This window comes from Hippopotamus amphibius, chromosome 6 (genome assembly GCF_030028045.1).
Source record: "Hippopotamus amphibius kiboko isolate mHipAmp2 chromosome 6, mHipAmp2.hap2, whole genome shotgun sequence".
In the NCBI taxonomy this organism is placed as follows: domain Eukaryota; kingdom Metazoa; phylum Chordata; class Mammalia; order Artiodactyla; family Hippopotamidae; genus Hippopotamus; species Hippopotamus amphibius.
This window is the reverse complement of record NC_080191.1, coordinates 21,404,288-21,427,040: the sequence shown is the minus strand read 5'-3', so window position 1 is coordinate 21,427,040 and position 22,753 is coordinate 21,404,288. Positions and strand designations below refer to the sequence as shown.

The window sequence follows — 22,753 nt, the reverse complement described above, 5'->3', positions numbered from 1 at the left end:
ACATGTATTGATTTTATAATTTGGGGGAAAAAAACTGTACAAAATTAAGGAAAAACTACCAGAAATATGGGGAAAAGACTTGAGGTTGATATTGAGCTCTCAGTTAAGTATCAACTAAAATGCATGATTGCACCGTGATAGTGTTGAACTTAAGTAATTATATAAATTTAGTTTAGGAACTGCAAAATGATTCTTGTACTAAAGAAACCCAGTAATTTCTGGTTTTATCATACTCATTTATATAAATGAGTATGATAAAACTGGTATGTAAACTGGTTTTAATTTTAAAATGTTTTGCAGAGTAGCATGGCTTTGGCACGTGACAGCAATGAAACAGAGCAGAGGTCAGAAATTGACTCAAATATGTATAAGAACTTAGCATATGATAATGGATGTTACCTTTTCTGTCACTAGGGAAGAGAATGCTTTAATAAACAGTGTTGGAATAGCCACTTCATCATCTGGAAAAATAAAAACTTGGCTTCTAGATGAGTCAGAAGTTTTAAATGTGAAAACAAAAAAGTAGGATAATTATCTTAATTTAATTTAGGAATGGTGAAGGCCTTTCAAAATATGAAACAACTGAAGCCAGATTGCTGAATTTTACAATGTAAAAATAAAATTCTGTATAGAGACAAAAATCATAAAGTTAAGAGAACTAGACTAGTAAAATTTATTTGTACACTTTTCACAAAGGACTACTTTCCTCTTAACATACAAAGAGCTCCTAGAAAATAATCCAGTAGAAAAAGTGAGCAGAGAGAATTCATATGAAAAGATGTGCAATTTTATTGTAATGAAAATGTAAATTAAAGCTACAGCATACCATTTATCACCTATCTAATTAGGAAAGATTGATTACATAGTATAACCTACATAGTATAACTTGGAAAGGGTGAGAGGAAGGGGAAATGGGCATTCTCATATATTGCTGGTGGGAGTATAAAATGTTCATTTTCTATGAAAAGCAATTTGGAAATCATTTCCAGAATTAAAAATGCACGTATATTTTGTTTTTTGTTTTTGTTTGTGTTCTTTTGGGCATGTCGCGCAGCTTGTGGGACCTTACCCTACCTCGGATTGAACCCAGGCCCCTGGCAGTGGAAGTGCAGAATCCTAACCACTGGACCGCCAGGGAATTCCTTCTTTTTTTTTTTAATTCTTTTTTTTTCTTTTTCATGTATATTTTCATCTAGCAACTTCATTCAAGGATTTTATCCTTTAAAAGATTTTTATATGTGTGTCAAATAAGCATATAAGAATATTTGTGGCAGCATTGTTTGTCATTGCAGAAGGTTGGAAACAACCTAAACATAAACCAGTAGGGGAGTAGTTAAGTATTATAAATTATGGTATATCTATTCAATGGAATACTAGGCAGTCCTTAAAATAATGAGACAACACTATTTGTACTGCTGTGGTGCCGTGTCTAAGCTATATTAAGAGGAAAAAAAGCAAGATGCAAGACTCCATGTGTGGTGTGCTGTCATTTGTGTGGTTTAAGAAATATATACATATGTATAAAATATATAAATATAAACAAATATTTATATGTAAATAAACATATAAATATGTATTTATAAGTAAATATATATATTGTATATATATGTACACATATATCTGGAATGATACATGAGAGTTTTGTTAACAGTGGTTGCCTTCAGTGAGCGTAACTGGTGGCCTAGAGGACAAAGGTGGGAGTCTTAATTTTTCTTTTTTTTAGTGTACTGTTTTTATAACTTCTGGATTTTTTTTTTTTTTTCCATGTGCATGTGGTAGCTGTTCAAAGTTAATTTTTTTAGGTTTATGTTGTGCTTGCAAGAATTGGTAAGGAAGAACAAAAATAAAAGGTCATAATAGTCGTAAATTGTTGTCAAATAATTACTGCAGCACTGTTTAATTTTAGGTTTTGGTAGAAGCCTTCTAATTCAGAGCTGCCAGTTGATGTTGTGTAGCTCTCTGGAGGGTGGGCCCTAGTGAAGTGGGGTCTGAAGGTAAACTGTGGGGTTCCTGTAAGCAGTGAGCATGATGAGCACAACCAGCAGTTATTGCTCATTTGATATTTTAAGTACATTGAAGAAGATGCTTTACTACTTGGAATCTATTTCAGCCAGCCAGAATATGTAGCTGCCTCTTGTGGAGAAGGATCATGGAGCTGTTATTGTAGTTTGTATTCTGGGTGCTTGAGGAGTGTGTCATCCAGTGCAAGGTGCAGCCACTGACAATGAGAGGACAGAGTGACAGTGAGGTTGCCCTGGGGGACCTAGCTCTAGGCCTGACTTTTGCCTGTATTGGATCCTCTTAGCTGTTTGTCTGATGTGCCATTTAGCTTGCTGCAAGGTGACTGCCTACTAGTGCGTGTATGTTCTGCAAAAATAAATCATCACTGTTATTTTGAAATATGTTCCTGATGTGAAATGGGTTGGATTTGAAATTCATTCATGTTGTTACAAACTTTATTTAAATCAAAATTTTTCTTCCATAATTATGTAAAGAAAATGTGATACACTTTTATCATCAGTCATCATGTCAGTGCCTCCAAATGCCCTCTTGTTGGTCAGTGTGCTGAACAAATATTATTTACAATGTGAAAGGGGTTGGAAAACACCGTTTGGGTAAAATTCTCTCATTTTACTTAAAGAAAACTGGTATCTAGATAGATAAGCTCAGGGATTTGTCCAGTATCCTATAGTTGGTTGGTGTGGGGCTGCATCTGAAAACTGGGGATCTTGACTCAGCCCTTACTGCCCTCACACTGGGCTCCCCAGACCTGAGGGAAAATTGGAAAGGAATTGGTTATAATTAAAAGACTAACATACAGAAGTTTAGAGGAATTGTTCAAAAAAAAAAATGCATGTACACAGTTTAGAAATCTTTGAGGGCCTACTGTGTCCAACAGTGCTTAGACTCTTCCTGTAGAATAGGTTACAGTAGGATTTGATTTGTGATGATTGTAGCTATTCCTTTTAAAAAATTATATAAAGGTTAGACTATAACAAGAGGAATTTAAGACAGATATAAACAAAAATTGATACTAGAATTGTATGTGTATAGTTTTCCAAAGAAAAAGGGACTGAATCAGGAGACCTTTCAAGTGCCTCTAGGACTGCAGTTAAACTTTTTCTGGTCTTGCTTTTGATTGGATTAGAATTTGTTTAATTAAAAACTAGGGAAAAATGATTTTGGTTTAAGTAGGTTGGGGTTAAATAGGCTTCAAAGAATGTTGCCATTAGCCTTAGATATTTCAGAGAAATACTTAGAAACTTATTAAGATATGGAATATGGGATGATGTATGTCACTTTGGTACCTGGCTGACACTTTAACATCACAGTGATACTAAATAAGAGAGGGAATAAATAATGGGAGTTAAGGTACAGTAAACTTTGGGTAAAATTGTGTTAACTTATAGTTTCCAGATATGATACAGATAAGGCAGGAGTAGGTGTCTTAGGCAATTTAAACACTTCACTGTCTAGACAATAAAGTAGATGCATTTTGAGACCAGAACAAATTAGAAGCAAAACCCTCTTCATAACAGTCTCTGTAATCTTTTGGTGTGTGGTTGGGTGGGGTTTTGTTTGTTTGTTTTACTTTTGTTGTTTTTGTTTTTTGGTGGGTTTTTTGTTTGGGTTTTTTTTTTTTTTTTTGCCATTTCTTTTAAGTTTTCCTGAAGATCTTCTGTGTTTATTCCAGTTCTCTGTAGGTTTTGAAGTATTTTATTTTTTTAAGTGAAAATTATTTTGTTGCTTAATTAGTATTGGCAAACTGGACTGTTTTCTGCAGCAGAAATTGAGTATATGCCTAGCAAAGTAAATTTGGAGAAAAAGGGCAGTAATTGCCTTTGGAAAATTTAGGGTTTTTTGGGTCCAATTCTGTTTTCTTTTTAGATGATAGCTATGGGAAGTACTAAGATTTTGAGGTCAATTTCCTTGGGGACAGTTATTTAATTTTCTTTGGGTTAAGAGAGCATTTGCTATATAAACAATTCAAGGAATAAAAGAAAGCGTATTACCTCAAAAATGCTTGTGTAATATATAACAGTTTAACAGGAGTTTTCTATTTTTCTTCCATTTATTACAATTACCAAGGAAGTATAACAAGAATTAAAAGAAATATCTTATTTTGCATATATATTTATACTTCAAAGTAATTTATATATTAAATTAGGTTTTGTTTGAGATGGTGAAATGAAGGACTTTGTAAGTAAGAATACATGTTGATATGTGAAAGAAATGTGAAGTTAAAACATGTTGGCATACTCCTAGTTTCTCAGAACAAGAAAATGACTAATCTAAATTTCATTTCAGAATAAAAACCAAGACAAGCCACATAAAAGCAACCTAAAAATTAAACTGTCATCATATTATTTGTTTTAAAACTATGGAATAATATATCTGAGGAAGATTTCTCTCAAAATTGTTTTTCTCAATTTCAAGTAAGTAATTTATTTTGGTTAATATATTGGGGATGAGGGGAGGTGGGGGTGAACCTTGGCATTGAAGTTGATAAATCTACTCATCCTTAAAGTAACAACTCAAATATTAGCCACTTTAAAGCCTTCTGTGACTCCTTTGCCCATTCACAAAAGATTATCTCTTTGGTTTCCCACAGTCCTAACCCCCTTTCACATTTGCTGATAAAGGACTGACCACACGAGTGTTGCGTTTGTCTGTCGGAATAGTCATATGGCACTACCCTCATGTGCCTCCTCCCTTACACCCCTACCCCAGGACCCTCTACACTGCCTCTGCTGCTGAGAAACCCTGGACAAGTTATTTTATTTCTGTGAGCCTTAATTTCCTCCTCTGTAAAGTGAGTTTTAATATTTTCTACCTCACTGGATTATTATGATTAAATACAGTAACCAGCAAATATCTGGCATGTATAGTAACATAACTGTTACTTTCTTTCTAATCCTTCTAACTCCAGAATCTGCCACATTACTACATATATACCAAGCTCTCTTTAAAATGTTTGAGTTGAATTTAAATGAAAAATGGAATTTTTGTAGCATTTATTCATTCCTCACAATAGGACAGACTAAAATAACTGTACATTGTGGTGTAAGGCTTTTTACAGTTGGTCACTGACTCATATGTCTAAACTCTAGGTTTAAAACACTTTTTAAAAATTGGCTATTTTTTTTTAATAAGTACCCTACCCAGGCCTAATTTTTCTTTTTTAAACTGTTGATAGATATAGATATATATGTACAGACAGAAAACTATCCAGGCCTGATCTTGTCTTGAAAAAGAACAGTGTTAAGCCGTTCATCAAGGAGTAACTACAGTTTTCCAATACTGCAGTTAAGGTTAAGTGTATTTCTTATGAAAGAGCCTTATTTTCCAAAGCCATTAGTAGTGCCTTCTTTTTTTAAAATGATGGTAGAATGAATTGGAAGTGTTGTGTGCCAGAGGTCATAGTAAAGGTGACAGTGGGAACTGTTGCTCTCTTCATTTTTGTCTTTTGTGAATTCGTAACACACACACATATACACACACACACAAATTGAAGCCTTTGGTTTTTAAACCCATTTAGGATTGTGGAATGTGGACCAAATGAATTCATTATTGCCTGGGGTTTCAATTTTCTTCACCATATTTTTTCTACAAATATTCCCAGGTTTTGCTTTGTTTTGTTTTTTAACAACATTATCTTTTGGTTTTTTACATGAAGTCATTAGAAAGATTTTCAAATTAATTTTGATGAAACACACTTTGGTTGATGATGCTTAGTGATTATAAAATAGAAGCCAAGTTAGTCAAAAGACTTTAAGTTCACATCATTTTAGTAACAGAGGTTATAGACTATTTATTGAACCCTTACTGTGTGCCTTATTCTAAGTGTTTTAATTTTCACAAATCTATAAAATAGGTACTATTATCCCCATTTTACAGTTGAGGAAATGAGGCATGGAGAGGTTACTTAACTTTTGCCTAAAGTTATTCAGCATATGTTTACCTCATAGCATGTGAGAATTAAAATGAGGGAACGTGTATTAGGCCATTACCTGCCTAAACAAAAGAAGCAGAGAAGCAAAATCTGAGATATATGTCTCTTAACACTTCCAGAATCTGAAATAGCCATTATTGAGACATGACAGTGACCATGAATATATTCTTATTCACTAATTTTTTTTTGTAATAAATATGCCCTGCTACTCTATACTGACCCATTTTATCCTGAGCAATATTAATGTCTCCTCTCAAATTCATGTTCCCATTTGGACTGAATAGTTTTTATGTTTATAAGTTGATATTAGGGCTTTACTCTAATATCAGTCTGTTATAAAATATTTTTAGAAGTTAATTAAATAGTATATGAATGTATTCTCATTGTTAAATTCAAAAAGCAGAAACAGGTAAAACAGAAATTTTCCTTGACCACCATTCCTTTTCACCTCCTCACTTATGTCAGTTTTTGTATGACAGACCTCCCCCCAAACTTAGTGTGTGAAACAATAGCTGTTTGTTAGCCCATGATTTTGGCATGGGCTCAGTTCAGCAGTTCTGCTCCTGCTTCTGGCTGGGCTTGCTTATGTGACTGCTATCAGCTGAGAGGTCATCTAGAAGCTGGTTGGCCTAGAATGGCTTCATTCATATGTCTGGTTATTGGTGCTGGGGTGGTGGAGATCCATGTGTCTCCAGCAGGCTGGCTTTCATGTGGAGGCAGTAGTAGGGTTTGCAGAAGCACAAGCAGAGGCAAACCCCATATATTTTGTATTGTCTGATGGGCCAAAGTAAATCACATGGCCAAGCTCAGAGTCAGTGTGGGAGGAGTTTCCTAAAAGTGTGTGACTCATTAGGGGGACGTTACTGCAACAATCTGCTATACCTCTGTTGCTGGCTGAATCATTTTTCAGGAAACATTTATTAGTGTACATTGCCCTGGTCTTGAAAAAGTGTAGTGTTTAAGCAGTCCATTTACCAGTTCAGATAAATTTAGTTAATTTCTTGTTCTCACTTGTTTTATTCCTTTCTCATCATCCCACAGCATCATTCCTGGTCCCATTCACCCAGCAAATTTAATCGAGCACCCACTAAGTGCACAGTAAGCTATCATGAGGTGAGCAGCACTGCTGTGTTCATCATCCAAGTTTCTTAAACTTGTCTACCTGTCTGCTTCATTATATGAACAGTATTCTATAAAAGCAGATACTTACAACAAATTTTTTTTAATGACCAACAGCTTACACCAGGCTGAATATGTCTTGTGTACTACATTTTTTAAATATCTTAAAAGGATTTCTTGCAGTAAGAAAACTATAATACAGAGGTTGCTTCAATCTGTACTCCCACCAGCAATAATGAAACTTTTTCCATGTTTTCACCAAGGTTGTGGTCTCAAATGTTTTGATCTTTACCAATCTAATAGATAAAAAATATGGATCTCAGTGTAGTTTTAATATGCATTCTTTTATTATGAATGATGTTGAGTATCCTTCCATATACTTCAGAGTCATTTGTATTTCTTTTTCAGGGTACTACTCATTTATCTTTTACCCACTTTTCTGTTGTGAGTCTTGGTCTTTTGCTTATTGATTCCAAGGAGCTCTTCATATATTAGGAAAGTTGGTCCCTGTGAATTGAGTTGCAAATATTTTTTCTAGTTTGTTTATTCTTATGGTAAATACGTTTTATTTAATTTTTTTTCATTTTATAAAGAACAGTTATATCTTTTTTTTTCTCTTTTTTTTCCCTATCTTTATTGGGGTATAATAGCTTTACACTGTTGTGCCAGTTTCCGCTGTACAACAAAGCGAATCAGCTATATTTATACATATATCCCCATATCACCTCCTTCTTGAGCCTCCCTCCCACCCTCCTTATCTCACCCCTCTAGGTCATCAGCAATCATCAAGTTGATCTCCCTGTGTTAGGCAGTTGCTTCCCACTAGGTATCCATTTTATATTTGTTAGTATATAAATGTCAATACTACTCTTTCACTTCACAGTTATATTTTAAATGAGGCTTTTAGAACACATTTAGTTGAAGTTAGGTTTAAGTATTAGGTATAGGAATGGAAGAAAACTTAGAGAACTTACCTTTCAAAACTCTTGACTTAAAATGAACAGTTTCAAAAGGACCCTATCTTAGGTATACTTTTTTCTTTTCTAAGTTTGGTTCTATCATGAGACCAGTCCGTTAGACAGACCAGTCCAAGAACTAGCATCTTCCTTTGGAGGGTAATTTTTAGATGATTGACTGTATAGCATAGGTGGAAAATACATTTGTGTTACTTAGAATAAATCATTCTTAATGTTGCTTTGAATCTTGTCTAGTTCAGTGTGTGCGTGTGTGTGTATAATGTGTAGAGTATATACAGATGTATATAGTGGTAGCATTTCAAGCAGTGCCCTCATATAACCCTTTATCTCTTTAGCTGCCTTTACCTAATCAACCATATAGCTGTATTAGAGTGGCTGCATTTTTCCAGTGGGCCACCTGAAGAAAGACAACGAAACAGACTGTAACTTTTTGTGAGAAAGCAGTAATGTTACCCATTACGCAAATAATAGCCTACCTTTTTTTTTTTTTTTGGCTGCACTGGGTCTTCATTGCTGTGCACGAGCTTTCTATAGTTGCGGTGAGTGGGGGCTATTCTTTTTTTATTTTTTTATTTTTTTTTTATTTTTTTGGGGGTACACCAAGTTCAATCATCTGTTTTTATACACATATCCCCGTATTCCCTCCCTTCCTTGAATCCCCCCCCCTCGAGTCCCCCCCACCCTCCCCGCCCCAGTCCTCTAAAGCATCTTCCATCCTCGAGCTGGACTCCCTTTGTTATACAACAACTTCCCACTGACTGTCTATTTTTCCAAAGAAGACATACAGATGGCTAACAAACACATGAAAAGATGCTCAACATCACTAATCATCAGAGAAATGCAAGTCAAAGCCACAATGAGGTATCACCTCACACCGATCAGAATGGCCATCATCACAAAATCTGGAAACAACAAATGTTGGAGAGGGTGTGGAGAAAAGGGAACTCTCCTGCACTGTTGGTGGGAATGTAAGTTGGTACAGCCACTATGGAAAACAATTTGGAGGTTCCTTAAAAAACTACAAATAGAACTACCATATGATCCAGTAATCCCATTACTGGGGGCTATTCTTCATTGTGGTGTGTGGGCTTCTCATTGTGGTGGCTTCTCTTGTTGCAGAGCATGGGCTCTAGGTGTGCAGGCTTCAGCAGTTGTGGTAGTGGGCTTAGTTGCTCTGCAGCAAGTGGCATCTTCCTGGACCAGGGATCAAACCTGTGTCCCCTGCATTGGCGGGCAGATTCTTAACCACTGCACCCCAGGAAAGTCCCTATCCTACATTTTTAATAAGATTGTAAGGAGCTAAGAAGAGGATAGCAGAGGCATCTAAGATCTATGCAGCATCTGACATTATGAAATACTTTGACTTCTTTCCTTGAGTTCCATATAAAAGTGGGTTAGAAAACTTCAAGGCTGAAGAGATTAGCATGTTTTAAGTCATTTAATGTGGTTTTCAAGTTTTTAAAGTTGACAAACCCTTTTTTTCATAATAATTTTACCTAGCAACATCAAAAAAGCAAAAACAAACAGGAATCCTTAAGTGATTTCAAGTGGGGAATGGTAGAAAACCACTTTTTGCCATGCTTTAGATAGTTCTTAATTTTTCAAGGTTGTTGAGGTATTCTTTAGGGTCTGTTATATCATCAGTATCTTTATGTTCTTGTATTTGGTGATTTTATTTAACATTTTTTTTTCTTTTTAATATTTGCTGAGTGAATCTGTATTTATTACTTATTCTTAATGAGAATTTTTAATTATATAATATGAGAATATCTATAATATGTATAGATTCAGGAATATTAAAAAACATCTATTTATTACTCAGAATAAGAAATAGAATGTTACAAAAATCTTTGAAGTCTCTGATTGCCTCCTCCTCTCTTATCTAATTTTGGTTCATCATTTCCTTGTTTTTCTTTATAGTTTTAGCTCATTTGTAAGTATCCCTAAACAATATATTATTTGGTTTTATCTTTAGAGTTAATTTATGTGTGTCTGTTCTTCTTTGATCCCCACCCTACCCCCTGCAACCCAGCATTATATTTTAGGGAATCATCTATGTTGAATTATATAGCTGTAGTTCATTCATTTTTACTGATGTGTAGTATTGTGTTATATGAGTATATCACAGTTTTATTTATTTATTCATTCTATCTGTGGGCATCTGAGTTGTTTCTTGGTGTTTTTTTTAATCCCCAGTTACTAACAATGCTGTTATGAAAACTGTTATACATGTCTTCTAGTGCATGTGTGTAACAATTTGTCATGGTTATACTAGGGGTGGAATTGCTATAGTAGGATGTGCACATCTCTATTTTATTAGGTAGTGCCAAATTGTTTTTCAGAGTGGTTCTATCAAACTGTATGCCCACCAGCAGTGTATGAGAGTTTCTGATATCCCCCATCTTCGCCAACATTTAGATTTGTCAAACTTTTTAAGTTTTAAATGATTTCTTATAGGTGTAAATGATGTCTCTCGTGAGTTTGTATATTTTCTCTCAATAGTAAGGTTGAATTTTTCTGTGTTTATCATCTGCTTGTCCTATCAAATATTGAGAGGAGTGTTAACGTCTCCAACTTGTGGATTTGCCTGTTTCTCTTTCAGTTCTATCAGTTTTTGCTTCATGTATTTTGCAGCTTTTGTTAGGTTCTTACATACTTAGGATTATTATGTCTTCTTGGTGAAATGGCTTTTTGATCCCTGATAATATTCCTTATTCTGAAAATCTTCCTTTTCTGTTATTAATATAGCCACTCCAGCTTTCTTTTGATTAGTTTTTTACATGGTATGTCACGTCAAGAATTGTGAAGAGTATGAGATTTTTACCTTCTTGCAAGCTAACAAGTTAACTTGCCACAAATTTCATAGATGTTGGTAATAGACAGTAGATTCCTGACTCTCCACTTTATTGAATACTAATAAGGAGGAACTGCAGATGGGAGATGGTTGCAGGTCAAGTACTGAGAAGTAGATTCAAAGACAGCTACCACAAGAGAGACCCATGGAGAATTGTTTCCTAACATATCTTTTTCCATTCTTTTACTTTCAACCTATTTATGGTTTTATATTTAAAATGGGTTCTTGTAGACAGTATATAGTTGGGCTTGTTTATCTAGTCTGACAATCTGTTTTTTAATTGATGTGTTTAGGTTTTTTACATTTAATGTAATTAATAATATGGTTGAACTAAAATCTATCACTGTAGCAGGTGTTTTCTGTTATTCTGTCCTTTGCTTTTTTCCTCTTTTGGGTTATCTGGATTTTTTTTTTTTAATTCCCTTTCTCTCTACTACCTGCTTATTTATTTACATCTCTTTTTGAAACTAATTTAGTGATGGTCTTAGGGTTTGTATTATACATTTGTAACTAATCAAGTCTTCCATTATATAATAGTACATAATTTCATATATACTATAAGAACTTTACAGCTCTTTACTCCAAATACTTCCTGTTCATCCTTTGTGCGTTTGTTGTCACAAGTTTCACTTTTATATGTACTGTCAACACACAATACATTACTTCTGTTTTTGCTTTAGACAGTAATCTTTTAGAGAAATTACAAATAAGAAATAAATGAGGTTTTATATTTACTTTCATTTATGTGATTTTTAGTGTTGTTGATTTCTTTGTGTGGATCCAGGTTTCTGTCTGCTATCATATTCCATCTGTCTGAAGAACTTCCTTTATTATTTATTGTAGGACAAGTCTTATGGTAATGAATTACTCAGTTTTTTATTTTCTGATTAATTCATTATTTTTCCTTCATTTTTATAAAATATTTTTGCTGAGTATAGAATTGTAGATGGCCTTTTTTTTTTTTTTTCCTTTTAGCACTTAAAGGGAATTCTCTGGCAGTCAGGTGGGTAGGACTCAGCACTTTCATTGCTGGCGCCTGGCTTCCATCCCTGGTCAGGGAATTAAGATCCTGCAAGCCATGTGTTGTGGCCAAAAAAAAAAAAAAAAGGATGTCACTCTATTGTCTGGGTTGTGTGGTTTTGCTGTAATTCTTTGATTCTCTGTATATTAAATATTTTTTCTTTTTTTTGTCTTTCTTTAAGACTTTCTTAGTCTTTGGATGTGATGTGTCTTTACCTTTGAACATGATGTGTCTATTTTGTTTTGTTTGATGTTCTCTGAACTTCTTGATTCTGTGGTTTGGTATCTTTTATTTAATTTGGGAAGTTCTCAGCCATTGTCTTTTTTTTTTTTTTTTTTTTTTGACCTATTTCCTCTCTCTCCTTTTTATGTGATTTCAATTATGTGTATGTTAGATCATACAGTACTGTCTCATAGCTCTTGTATGGTATGTTCTGGGTTTTTTTCTGTTTTTTCCCACTCTTCCACACATCCCCTCCCCCCCATATGATGAAATTTATCTTTAGGGAGATTTCCTTGATGTTTATAGTTGTTGTTGCTATTCCTTAAGTATTGATATGTCAGAAAGTGAAGTTGTGGTATAGAGACATATTTTTTGGCATGTCCTGAGATCTTTCAGATTACTAGTAAAATATAAATTTATACTAATTTTTGTCCCAGCTAAAAACCAGTCTGATTAGATTTGGGGAGTATGATATATGCCCCAGAATTGTTGCTATTGTGCAGATAGAATATAATGTAATAATTCCAGTAACTTATGAAGTAAGGTATGTTTTAGTTTTATATGTCAAAACATTTATTTTTCTATGTTAATCACTTGAAATTCACTGGATTTTCTTTCTGAATCGTTTCAGTTATTATTATTATAACTTATTTAATTGGGAATAAGAAAATAATATTACATATTACCAAATAGCTAGACCTAGATATGTTTATTTTACTCTCCTAGGACTATATAAAATTACATAGACATGAGGTACAGTATAAGTAGGAGTTCAGCATTATTTTGGTTTGTTTTTGTAATCTGTTACTGGAGAAAGTGGTTTGGAGGTGTAAATGGGATGCCTTTTAAAGGAGAGGTTTTTCAAGATCATTAAAAATTAATAAACCAATTAGTGTAAATAAAACAAATTTAAAGCTCGGAAATTTCAGAGTAAAAAAATTTTTTTTTGACTAGATACAGATGCTTTGAATTATCAAAAGTAATAAATGAGGCTTATCTAGTTTCTTTTTTATATTATAAGGTAGATGAATAAGAAGGAATGTTATCTCGGAAGAAAGCAACATATGCTTTTGATTTTTTCCTTTACATCAATTGAGGTGTGTCAGACTTACCAAAAAAAACAAAAGAGGGAGAGAGAGTTTGGATATATCTTCTTCAAGTGTCTAAAAGTTTAATCATAAAAAAACTTTACATTTGAAATCCAAAACTTAATAGCGAGGAATGGGTATTAGTATCTTAAAAAGAGTTGTTTGGGGGGGAGGAACTGGTTCGTTGTAAGCATTTTTATTTGATCTCAGCTTTATCTAAGAAGATTTCTTGTCATTGATAAATTTTACTTTTTCACAGAGAGGGAAAGTGTTTTGTTTGACCCATGTTCCAGTAGCTGGCAGATTTTGAAATGAGGACATCTCTAAGTTGATATTGGAGAGTAGCCACATAAAAGGACAAGGAGGCAAATGCATGGAAGCATTTGCTTTTTTTTGGCAGCAAGCCCTAGTATATACATATTCTTTTAAAAAATTGAAGTAAACTTGATCATAGGCAGTTTCTTGTTTAGTATGTTAAATTCCCACCGTAGCCCCACCATATACTTAATAACAGAGAATCAAGCTTTTGCTGACAACTATAATTCTTTATGGGTCTGCTTTTGCAGTTATAGAACTGGAACACGGAGTTGTTTTACTCTGATTAAAAGGAATACTCTATATTACTTGAATACAATTGGAAACCTGATCCTACACATACTGAAAAGAAAAGTGAAAATTCATGGTGTTCTTTTTTAATCCTAATATAAATTTTTTTGTTGTGGACCGTTTTTAAAGTCTTTATTGAATTTGTTACAATATTGCTTCTGCTTTATTTTTTTGGTTTTTTGGCCTTGAGGCATATGGGATCTTAGCTCCCTGACCAGGAATCAGACCTTGCATCCCCTGCATTGGAAGGTGAAGTCTTAAGCACTGGACCTCCAGGGAAGTCCCCTGTTTTTTTCTCAGTAATTATTCTTTGGTACATTATACAGCTTTGGTAAATATTTATTGAAGAAAAGAAGAAGAATTACTTCTCTGCATATTATCTTAAACAGATGACAAACCCTTACATGTGTTGTAGACTATGGACTTTCAAATCCATTCTCTGTCCATTTCTATTGTTATTACTTTGATTGAGGTCTCATTATTTTTGCTTGGACCATCATAATAGCCTCTTACCTGGCCTTTAACTTCACCTCTTTTCACATTCAGCCCTTATGATGTCACTAAAGTGCTCTTTCTTAAACCTAAATATCATCCAAATGTTGACATTGACCAGTGATACAGGAAAATAGGTGAAAAATTGCTAATACCCTAAATGTTTAAAAATAAGGGATGGTTACACCTATATGGTACCTGTGGTCTGCTATGCAGTCATCAAAAATCTTACTAAGAAAGAATAGAAGGGAGAAGTGTATATTTGCATGACTAAGTGAAGAAAATAGGCTTCAAAAAGTAGTTTGTACAGTATGATCCTTCTATTTAAAAATGCATATAATGTAAACCTAGAGAAAAACAAATACACCAGAATGTGAACTGTTTATCTCCAAGTGGTAGAATTGAGTAATTTTTTAAAAATATCTTTTGAATAAAAGCACTTTATAATTAGGGGGAAAAATTAATAAACCCAAACATATAAACTGTTCACATTATTCTCCTGTTTGAAGCCATCATTAGCTTCCCATATTCTGCAGAGGTATTTCCCCAAAAGTAGTCCATGGATATAACTACTTTAGAATCACCTGGTGTACTCATTAAAAATTTCTGGGGTCCACCCCAGGCATATGACATTAAAACCTTTGGAGTTACACTAGGAATGTGTACTTTTAGCAAGAGTCCCCTCTGATTGTTATCTATTATAAAGTTCTCAAGTTGGCCTACAGTATAAAGTAAAACTCTGGATGACATAAAACTTTTCCATGATGTGACACCTGAGTGCCTTTCCAGCCTCATCTTCCTCCCCAAGCACTTTGCTCTTCAGTTTAAGCTGCTTGCCCTTGCTCAGATGCATGTCTCATGGCTTTGCATTTGCTTTTATCTTAAGGAAAGCAGGAACTCTGGCTGTTCTGGGTGTGGAGTGCCTGGCATAATTTTGTCCCTCATAGAATGTTTGACTGGAATGACCATGTCTGTTCAGTGAATTCTTCATATTTTAAAACTGTCCTGAGACATCACCTCCATTGTGAAGCTCTCCTGACTTCAGTCAGCTCAGAGTTGATTGCTCCCTTGTGCCATCATTGTACTTTGTATCTCTGTTAGAGCAGTTACCATATTGACTTGTCTGACTTCCCTATTTAGAGTGTAAGTTTCATGAGGGTATAGCACTACAGTCTTTGTGTCCTTAGTGCTTGTTGCCTAGACGTGCAATAAAAATTAGTAGAAAAAACCCGTGATGGAAGGACAAATATTGTATGATTCCACTTACATGAGGTATCTAGAATAGTCAAATTCACAGAGAAAGAAAGTAGATTAATAGTTATCGGGGGCTGGGGGAAAATGGGAAATGAGAATTTGTTTAGTGAGTACAGAGTTTCAGTTTGGGATGATGGAAAGAAATGTTCAGAGATGGATGGTGGTAATGGCTACACAACAGTGTGAATGTACTTCATACCGTTGAATTGTACACTCAGAAAGGATTAAAATTTACACTCAGTAAATTTTATGTATATTGTGGCACCAAAAACAAAACGAAACCACCTCGTGAAGGTTAAGGCCTTGACTTATTTACTCAGCTTTCTTCTCGGTTGTTTAGTTTCGTTGTTAATTGTGTTTTCTTTTGACATGGTAGAACTTGATTTTAAAGATGTTTGAAATTAAGTTGATGTACAAAGAAAGCCCGTAGGAAAATCTATAACAAGCGAACATAATTTGTAAAGTTAAGGGGGGGAACATTGCATCTACATTAAAAAAAAAAAGCACATATTTAAAGAAAATATTATTATCATATTACAAATGGTAATTAAAATTGAAGTGGCTGCCACTTGCTACTAACCAGTATATAGTAGTGAAACAGAAGCAGTATGACATTGTGGAATTTCAGACTTCGTAAGGTCAAAGGATCTTTTTTCCGCTACTTAGAATTGTTTTCCTGCTCAAGTCCAGGATGATTGGCAAGTGACACAATGAGTACCTTGGCAGTATCCTAAGTGGGTTTTGTAGAGGGTCTCATTGAGCTCCTTGTAGCTGCATGAAGTAGAGGCAATTCTATATTCCTGTAAGAAAAGCATATGTGCTATTGAATACTATTGACCTGGAACCATTGCAAACCTAGTTGTTGTATGTGTGTGTGCATGCACATGTGTACATTCCTTCCAACACAGTGCTTCTCTCAGGCTTAGTTTGCAAAATTATTTCTTTGGGAGCAGTTCAAAAGGTAGATTTGGAGACTTTTCACCTAGAATGTCTGATGGAGAAGGTTTGAGATGCTTCTGATTTAGGTAGTCCTTAGAACATTATATAAAAAATACTGTTTTGATGAAACATGACATTTTGGACTGGTCAAGATCTCTTTTAGAAGCAAATTATTCTCATCATTGGAATGGTTAAAATGTAATAAGAAAAGCATATTATTATTTCTCCTTATGACTGTATCATTTCTATCAACTCCCTGTTCTTTCTTGTCAATGATGTTTACATCGCTACTTCCCTAACTTTTGCTGTTGTCTGTTAATTGTTGATAAATCCTGTTGAGTGACAGGTATGATGAAAGGAAGATATGTTCATGCCTGTATTCTTTTTCTTTAATCAGTTTTATTGGGGTAAAATTTACATAAAAAATTACATACAACAATTTTAAGTATACGATTAGGTAAGTTTCAACAAATATGTGTCGTCATATAACAACCATCACCAGAATCATGGTATATGGGACATTTCTATCACCCTAAAAAGTTCCCTTGTACCCCTTCAGTCAAACCCCCTTCCCCACCTCCAGCAACCACTGATATGATTACTGTAGTTTTGCCTTTTCTAGAATTTTGTATAAATGCAATCATACAGTATGTAGTCATTTGTGTTTTCATATTGTTGCATGTTATCAGTAGTGTGTTCCTTTATATTGATGAGTCATATTCCATTATATGGATATACCATTCACTGGGAGCTGGACATTTGGGGGTTGTTTCCAGTTTGGTCTTTTATGAATAAAGCTGCTGTGAACTCTCATGTACAAGTCTGTGTGTGAATATATATTTTCATTTATCTTATAAATACTTAGGAGTGGGATTGCTAGGTCATAAGTCTACTTCATAAGAAATCACCAGACTTTTTTCCAAAGTAGCTGTATCGTTTTGCGTTACCTCCAGCAGTGTATGGGAGGTCCAGTTTCTCCATACTCTCATCAGCATTTGGTTCCGGTTTAGTCTTTTAAAAATTGAATTCTTTCTCTCGAGGATGGAAGATGCCTTAGAGGACTGGGGCGGGGAGGGTGTGGGGGACTCAAGGGTGGGGCAGTCAAGGAAGGGAGGGAATACGGGGATATGTGTATAAAAACAGATGATTGAACTTGGTGTACCCTCAAAAAAAAAATTGAGTTCTTTCTAGTGGGAGTATAACAATATCTCATTGTGTTTCAGTTTTCATTTCTAAGGACTAGGGATACTGAACATCTTTTAATGCACTTATTTGCCATTGATATATCTTCTTTGGTGAGGTATCTATTCAGATCTTTTGCTCATTAAAAATATTGTATTCTTTCTGCTCTGGTCCACCTGCCCCATTGTTCCATTACTTGGCCCTACTCCCTTTTTCACTGTGTTCCTCGGAGATCTGGCTTCTTACACTTAGAACTTCCCAAATTCCCAGCTCAGGCCCAGAGCATTTATGTACTCTTCATGTAGAGTTGTGAATCTGTATTATTTTATATGGAAACTCTTCATGATTCTTTCTCCTTTCTGGAGTTTTTCCTGTAACCCATGTGGGATACATTTAATGAACAAATGGCTTTTCTGGCTCTTTCTCTTGTGAGATGACTGGGATAGTTTAATACCTCATTCCACTCTTTTGAGTACTCTTTTAAGATTTATAGAATCAGTGCTATCCTGTCCCCCTTTTTATACTTAGTCATTCCACTCACGAGGTGGAATCTTAGGTATCTTGGGTGTATCACCTTCTGCATATAACATAGATGGGTTGGTTGTCTTTCCCAGCCAAAACAGTATAAGCAACAGATTGAGCAGAAGCAGATATGAGAACCCAGCTTTCTCTTATTAAGCCAGACATTAGATAGATTTTCAAAAATGTAAAGCAGTTTCTGTCTTTGCACTAGTTTTTTCTTTTGGAAAACAAAATGAAATGTTATTCATATTAACATGTAATAGGTTTATTATTTTTAATGAGTGAAAATGTCAGTACTTTATTTCTCAGTTTTAATATGATTTCTAATATGGTTAGTATTAATATAACCCACGTAAACAAAATTCTTTGGGGTCCTCCATAACTTTCAAGACTGAAAAGCAGTCCTGAGACCAAAAGTTTTCAGAACTGCAATAGCTAGGGTTTATTGAGGACTTATTACATGTTTTTACTCATTTAATTCTCAAAACAGTACTGTTACATAGGTAATGAGGAAATTGAGGCAGAGGGATTAAGTAACCTCTCCAAGTTCATAGAGTTAGTAAGTAGAGAATCTGGGATTCAAATTCAGTTGGTCCTTTTCAGAATTTTAACCCTTTGTTCTTCCCAGTATACTGTTAATCACTAGTTCCTGTTATTTCTTCCTTTAAAATATTTTCATTTCTCTCTTTTTCTATGGTCACTTTCTAGTCTGAGTCCTTATTGTTTCATTTTTAGGGACAACAGCTTCTATCTGTGCTCCTTGTCTGGTATTATCAAATTAATTATCCAGATGTATAGCTTGTCTCATTTTTCCCCTCCTGTTCATAATCAATAATAGCTTGCTCTTGTGTACTACTTTAAGTCTATGTTTTCTTTCTTCATTTTGGATAGTTTCTATTGCTGTGCCTTCAAGTTTGTTAATTTTTAATTCTGGCATTTCTAATTTACTATTAATTCATCTGTTGTAGTTTTCATCTCATACATTTATTTTTCATCTCTGATGAGGTAAAATTTTTGATTTGTGTTTTTATTATTGTCCATGTCTCTGCTTAACATGTTTAAGCATTCCTCTACTTTCCTTAACATATAGATCACAGTTATAATAACTATCTTGATATCTTTGCTAATTAATTCTGATATCTGTCAGAATTCTATTGCTACTTTTTCTTCTTGTTATAGGTCATTTTCCTATTTCTTTTCATGGCTGACAGTATTTTATTGGATGCCAGACATGAATTTTACCTTGTGTTCTGGATATTTTTGTATTTATAGAAATATTCTTGAGTTTTATTCTGGGTTACTATTGAGTGATTTGGAGGTAGTCTGACACTTTCAGTGCTTATTTTAATGCTTGGTTAGGTGGGACCAGAGCAAAATTTATCTAGGGCTAATTTTGCTCCACTACTGAGGGAATAACTTATGATTATTCCACCTGATGTCCCCTGAGGTATGAGATTTTTTCCCTTTCTGAATGAGACAAATTATTCTTGCCACCGACTGAGCCCCTGGGATTGTTCCCTCTGCTCCTTTTAGTTGGTTCTTTTTCTGCTTGGGTTAGATTCCTCACAAGCATGTGGTGGTATTGTTCTAGAAAGACTTGAGGGGGACCCTCTGCAGATCCACCCCACTCTCTCTCTACAACTTTCTCCTCTCTGGTACTCTACCAGACAAATTCTAGCAACTTCTTCAAGTCAGGGATATTGCTGGGCTCTACCTAGGTTCTTTCTCCCTCTGCTCCTTGGAGACTCTGAGCAGGGAGCTATTGAAAGGAGCTCACTTTGTTTCCCTTCTCTTGGATTTACTCTCCTATACTAGCCCTTGTCCAGTGCCTGAAAACCACTGTTTTGTATATTTTTCTGGTTTTTTTTTTTTTTTTGGTTGTTTCAGGTAGGAGGGTAAATCTTTCCCTGTTACTCCATCTAGACTTGGAAGCCCTGTGTTCATTTGCTACAGATTCAACTCACATATTCGTGCTTCTCCAAAATGTTTCAGAATCCATTTCCTAGTCAAGAATCATTTAGTTGCAAAGAACAGAAGCCCTTTCAATGAAGCTCTAATAAAAAGGAGATTTATTATTATAAAACAGAAATCTCTCAAATCTTCATTGCATGGTACAAACAGGTCTGTGTTTTTTTCCATTCTCTTCTTTGCACACCAGTTTCCTTGGCAGAGTTCTTTCCACTTGCCTTTGACTCTCCTTTGCCAGGATTAACTCTGGCTTTAACTTAATATGGCCTTTCAGCTCTAGTCCTTATACTATGTAATCAGATTATCTATTTATGTGAATAGCCCTGAGGAGGCAGAAAATTAATACTAATCTTGGGTAAGCAGGGTTCCATAGTGACATGACCATGATTAATATTAAAGTAAAAATTTTTAATAAATACACATTGTAAAATAAATATTTTGTATGAGAAATACCAACCTATAAATTCTAACTGGGAAGTTAAGTCTCAAATAATACTCAGTAAACACAGTGTTTATACCATGGTAGCTCAGACATTTTGCTGATGTTTTTTGATTAATAAATACTATAATTCATCTAAAAACATTCACTGAGAGTATATTATATACCAGACACTGTCTAAGGCACTAGTGATTCAAACAAGTTTATACTCTAAAAACAGGGTTGGCAGACTATAGCCCTGAGAGCCAGATCTAGCCCTACCACCTGATTCTGTAAGTAAAATTGTATTGGATCACAGCTTTTTTTTTTTTTTGTATTACCTGTGGTTGTTTTCGTGCAGCAGGATCTGAGAGGTTGCAACAGAGACTCTATGGCCCACAAAGCCTAAAATTTTACTGTTTGTCCAGTTACAGAAAAAGTTGCCAACCCTTGGCATAGTGTGATTATATATTTTTTTTAAATACAAAAAATTTGACTTCCTTTTGCAGTGTCAGGACCTTCTTTAATCAGCTCTTAGACTTTGACCAAAATGAATATTTGTAAAGAAGTTAAATTACTTTCCTAAAGTCCTGATGTTGATTAGAAGTTCTCAGTTTCATTAATTAAGACCATAAGATTGTTTTGTCTCTTAATTAATTTCTGGTTGGATTTGAGATATCTCACATGAGGGCATCTAGGTTTACTGGTAATTCAGAACACATGTGGTGTGGCAAGAAGCTAAAGGCCAAGTGTTGCAACCACACATGTAACAGTCTTTTGCAAACCATTAAGAGCTTTCCGTAATTTTAGAAAATAAAAACAGTTTTTTTTCCCCTGAAGTAGGTTAAAACAAAAAAATAATATGCTTTGAGATGGTAGGTATAGTCGAAAATTAGCTTGTTTTCAAATCTAAAAAATTAAGCAGAGAAGCTCAGGAAACACCATCGGAATCTAAGTGTGTTTGTGAGGTTAGTATGTAGTTTCTCTCTGTTCACAGTGTCATTAGTTAAGGTAAAGAAATCTTATACAGATTTGCATGAAGTTATTCACTCTTCAGGTTTTTGCTGCTATAAAAAGAATAGATGTTATTCATTTTTAATATGTGCTTATCTCTTTTAAATGCGATAGCCAGTGTCAGATGCTATATTCTCCTACTGTTCCATAGGAGATTCCCATTATAGAGAATCTAAGGAAGAAAAAGTAGAGTCCTTGTGATTTGTGAAGTTTTTATTAACTAAGATAACCATTCATCCCAATTTCCTTGGGACGTTCCTAATTCACCCTAACATAATTATTAATAGTGCCCCCCTTTATTGTCAAAAATCCTAGTTCAGATGACATTATATGGTCACCCTCTTTATCTGTAATCATGTTGACCATTGAGCAGCTGGACCTGCCTTAAAACTTAGCATTTAACCAGCCTCAGCATTTATTCAGATCCTGATTCTCACAGGAGAGTTGGTAGATTGATGGCTGCAAGACAGTACAGTTGTTAAAGTGAAACTTAACTCATACATAGGCTCATCTGATAGCAATAACCTAGATTATTTGTTTCTACAGCTCAAAATTCTTTGAATCCCCACTGCTAACAGTGAACTTCTTTTTTAGTATCTAGGGACTTTCCTCAATCTCTCTCCAATCCTCCAATCTTGTTTTCCTATTCTTCTTTCCCTTTCCCATGAACCCCATATTTCAGCCCCCTCATATGGTTGAATTTTCCCTAATATGTTCTATGCTTTTTCTAATTTCCATACCTTTCGTATTTTGTTCCCTTCAACTTTTACCTGCTCTGCATTTTCTAGTCTCCTTTTCCTATCTATGTCTGTTAAATTCCTACCCATCTTTTAAAGTGCAATGCAGATATTACTTCCACGAGGCCTTTTTTGCCACACCCACATTCTAATTAAATTCTCTTTTCTGTAGGCTTCCTAAGCATTTTGTTTCTCTGTTATGTCTTATCGTGTTACTTGGTGCCCCAACTCTATTCCCAGCTCTTTAAAGGCAAGAGACTGTATTTAATTCATTTTATAATCCACAATGCCTATACAAAGCCTTTTAGATACTAGATGCTCAATAAAAATGTATTGTCAATTGTTGGTGTATTCTTCTAATTTCTTTAAAACAACTAGGCCAGAAAA

The 22,753-nt window shown here is 34.6% G+C and overlaps 1 protein-coding gene across 8 annotated transcripts in view; it reads left to right on the top strand.

Moving 5' to 3' along the window:
- REV3L (REV3 like, DNA directed polymerase zeta catalytic subunit) overlaps positions 1-22,753 on the top strand; it is a 176,626-nt gene that overhangs the window by 5,794 nt on the left and 148,079 nt on the right. For 3 of the 8 annotated variants that reach the window (XR_009054327.1, XM_057739212.1, XM_057739218.1), the window contains exons 1-3: positions 4,316-4,436; positions 6,995-7,066; positions 8,826-9,017. The exons of 1 other annotated variant lie outside the window; for it this stretch is intronic. Coding sequence is in view for 4 of the 7 variants with exons in the window: in XM_057739212.1 (XP_057595195.1) it covers positions 8,837-9,017 (181 nt within the window). In the remaining 3 variants the exon portion in view is untranslated. Of the gene's footprint in view, positions 1-4,307; positions 4,437-6,994; positions 7,067-8,825; positions 9,018-22,753 lie in introns of those variants that run through there. 4 more of the 8 variants (XM_057739213.1, XM_057739217.1, XM_057739214.1 and 1 more) reach the window with 4 other exon arrangements.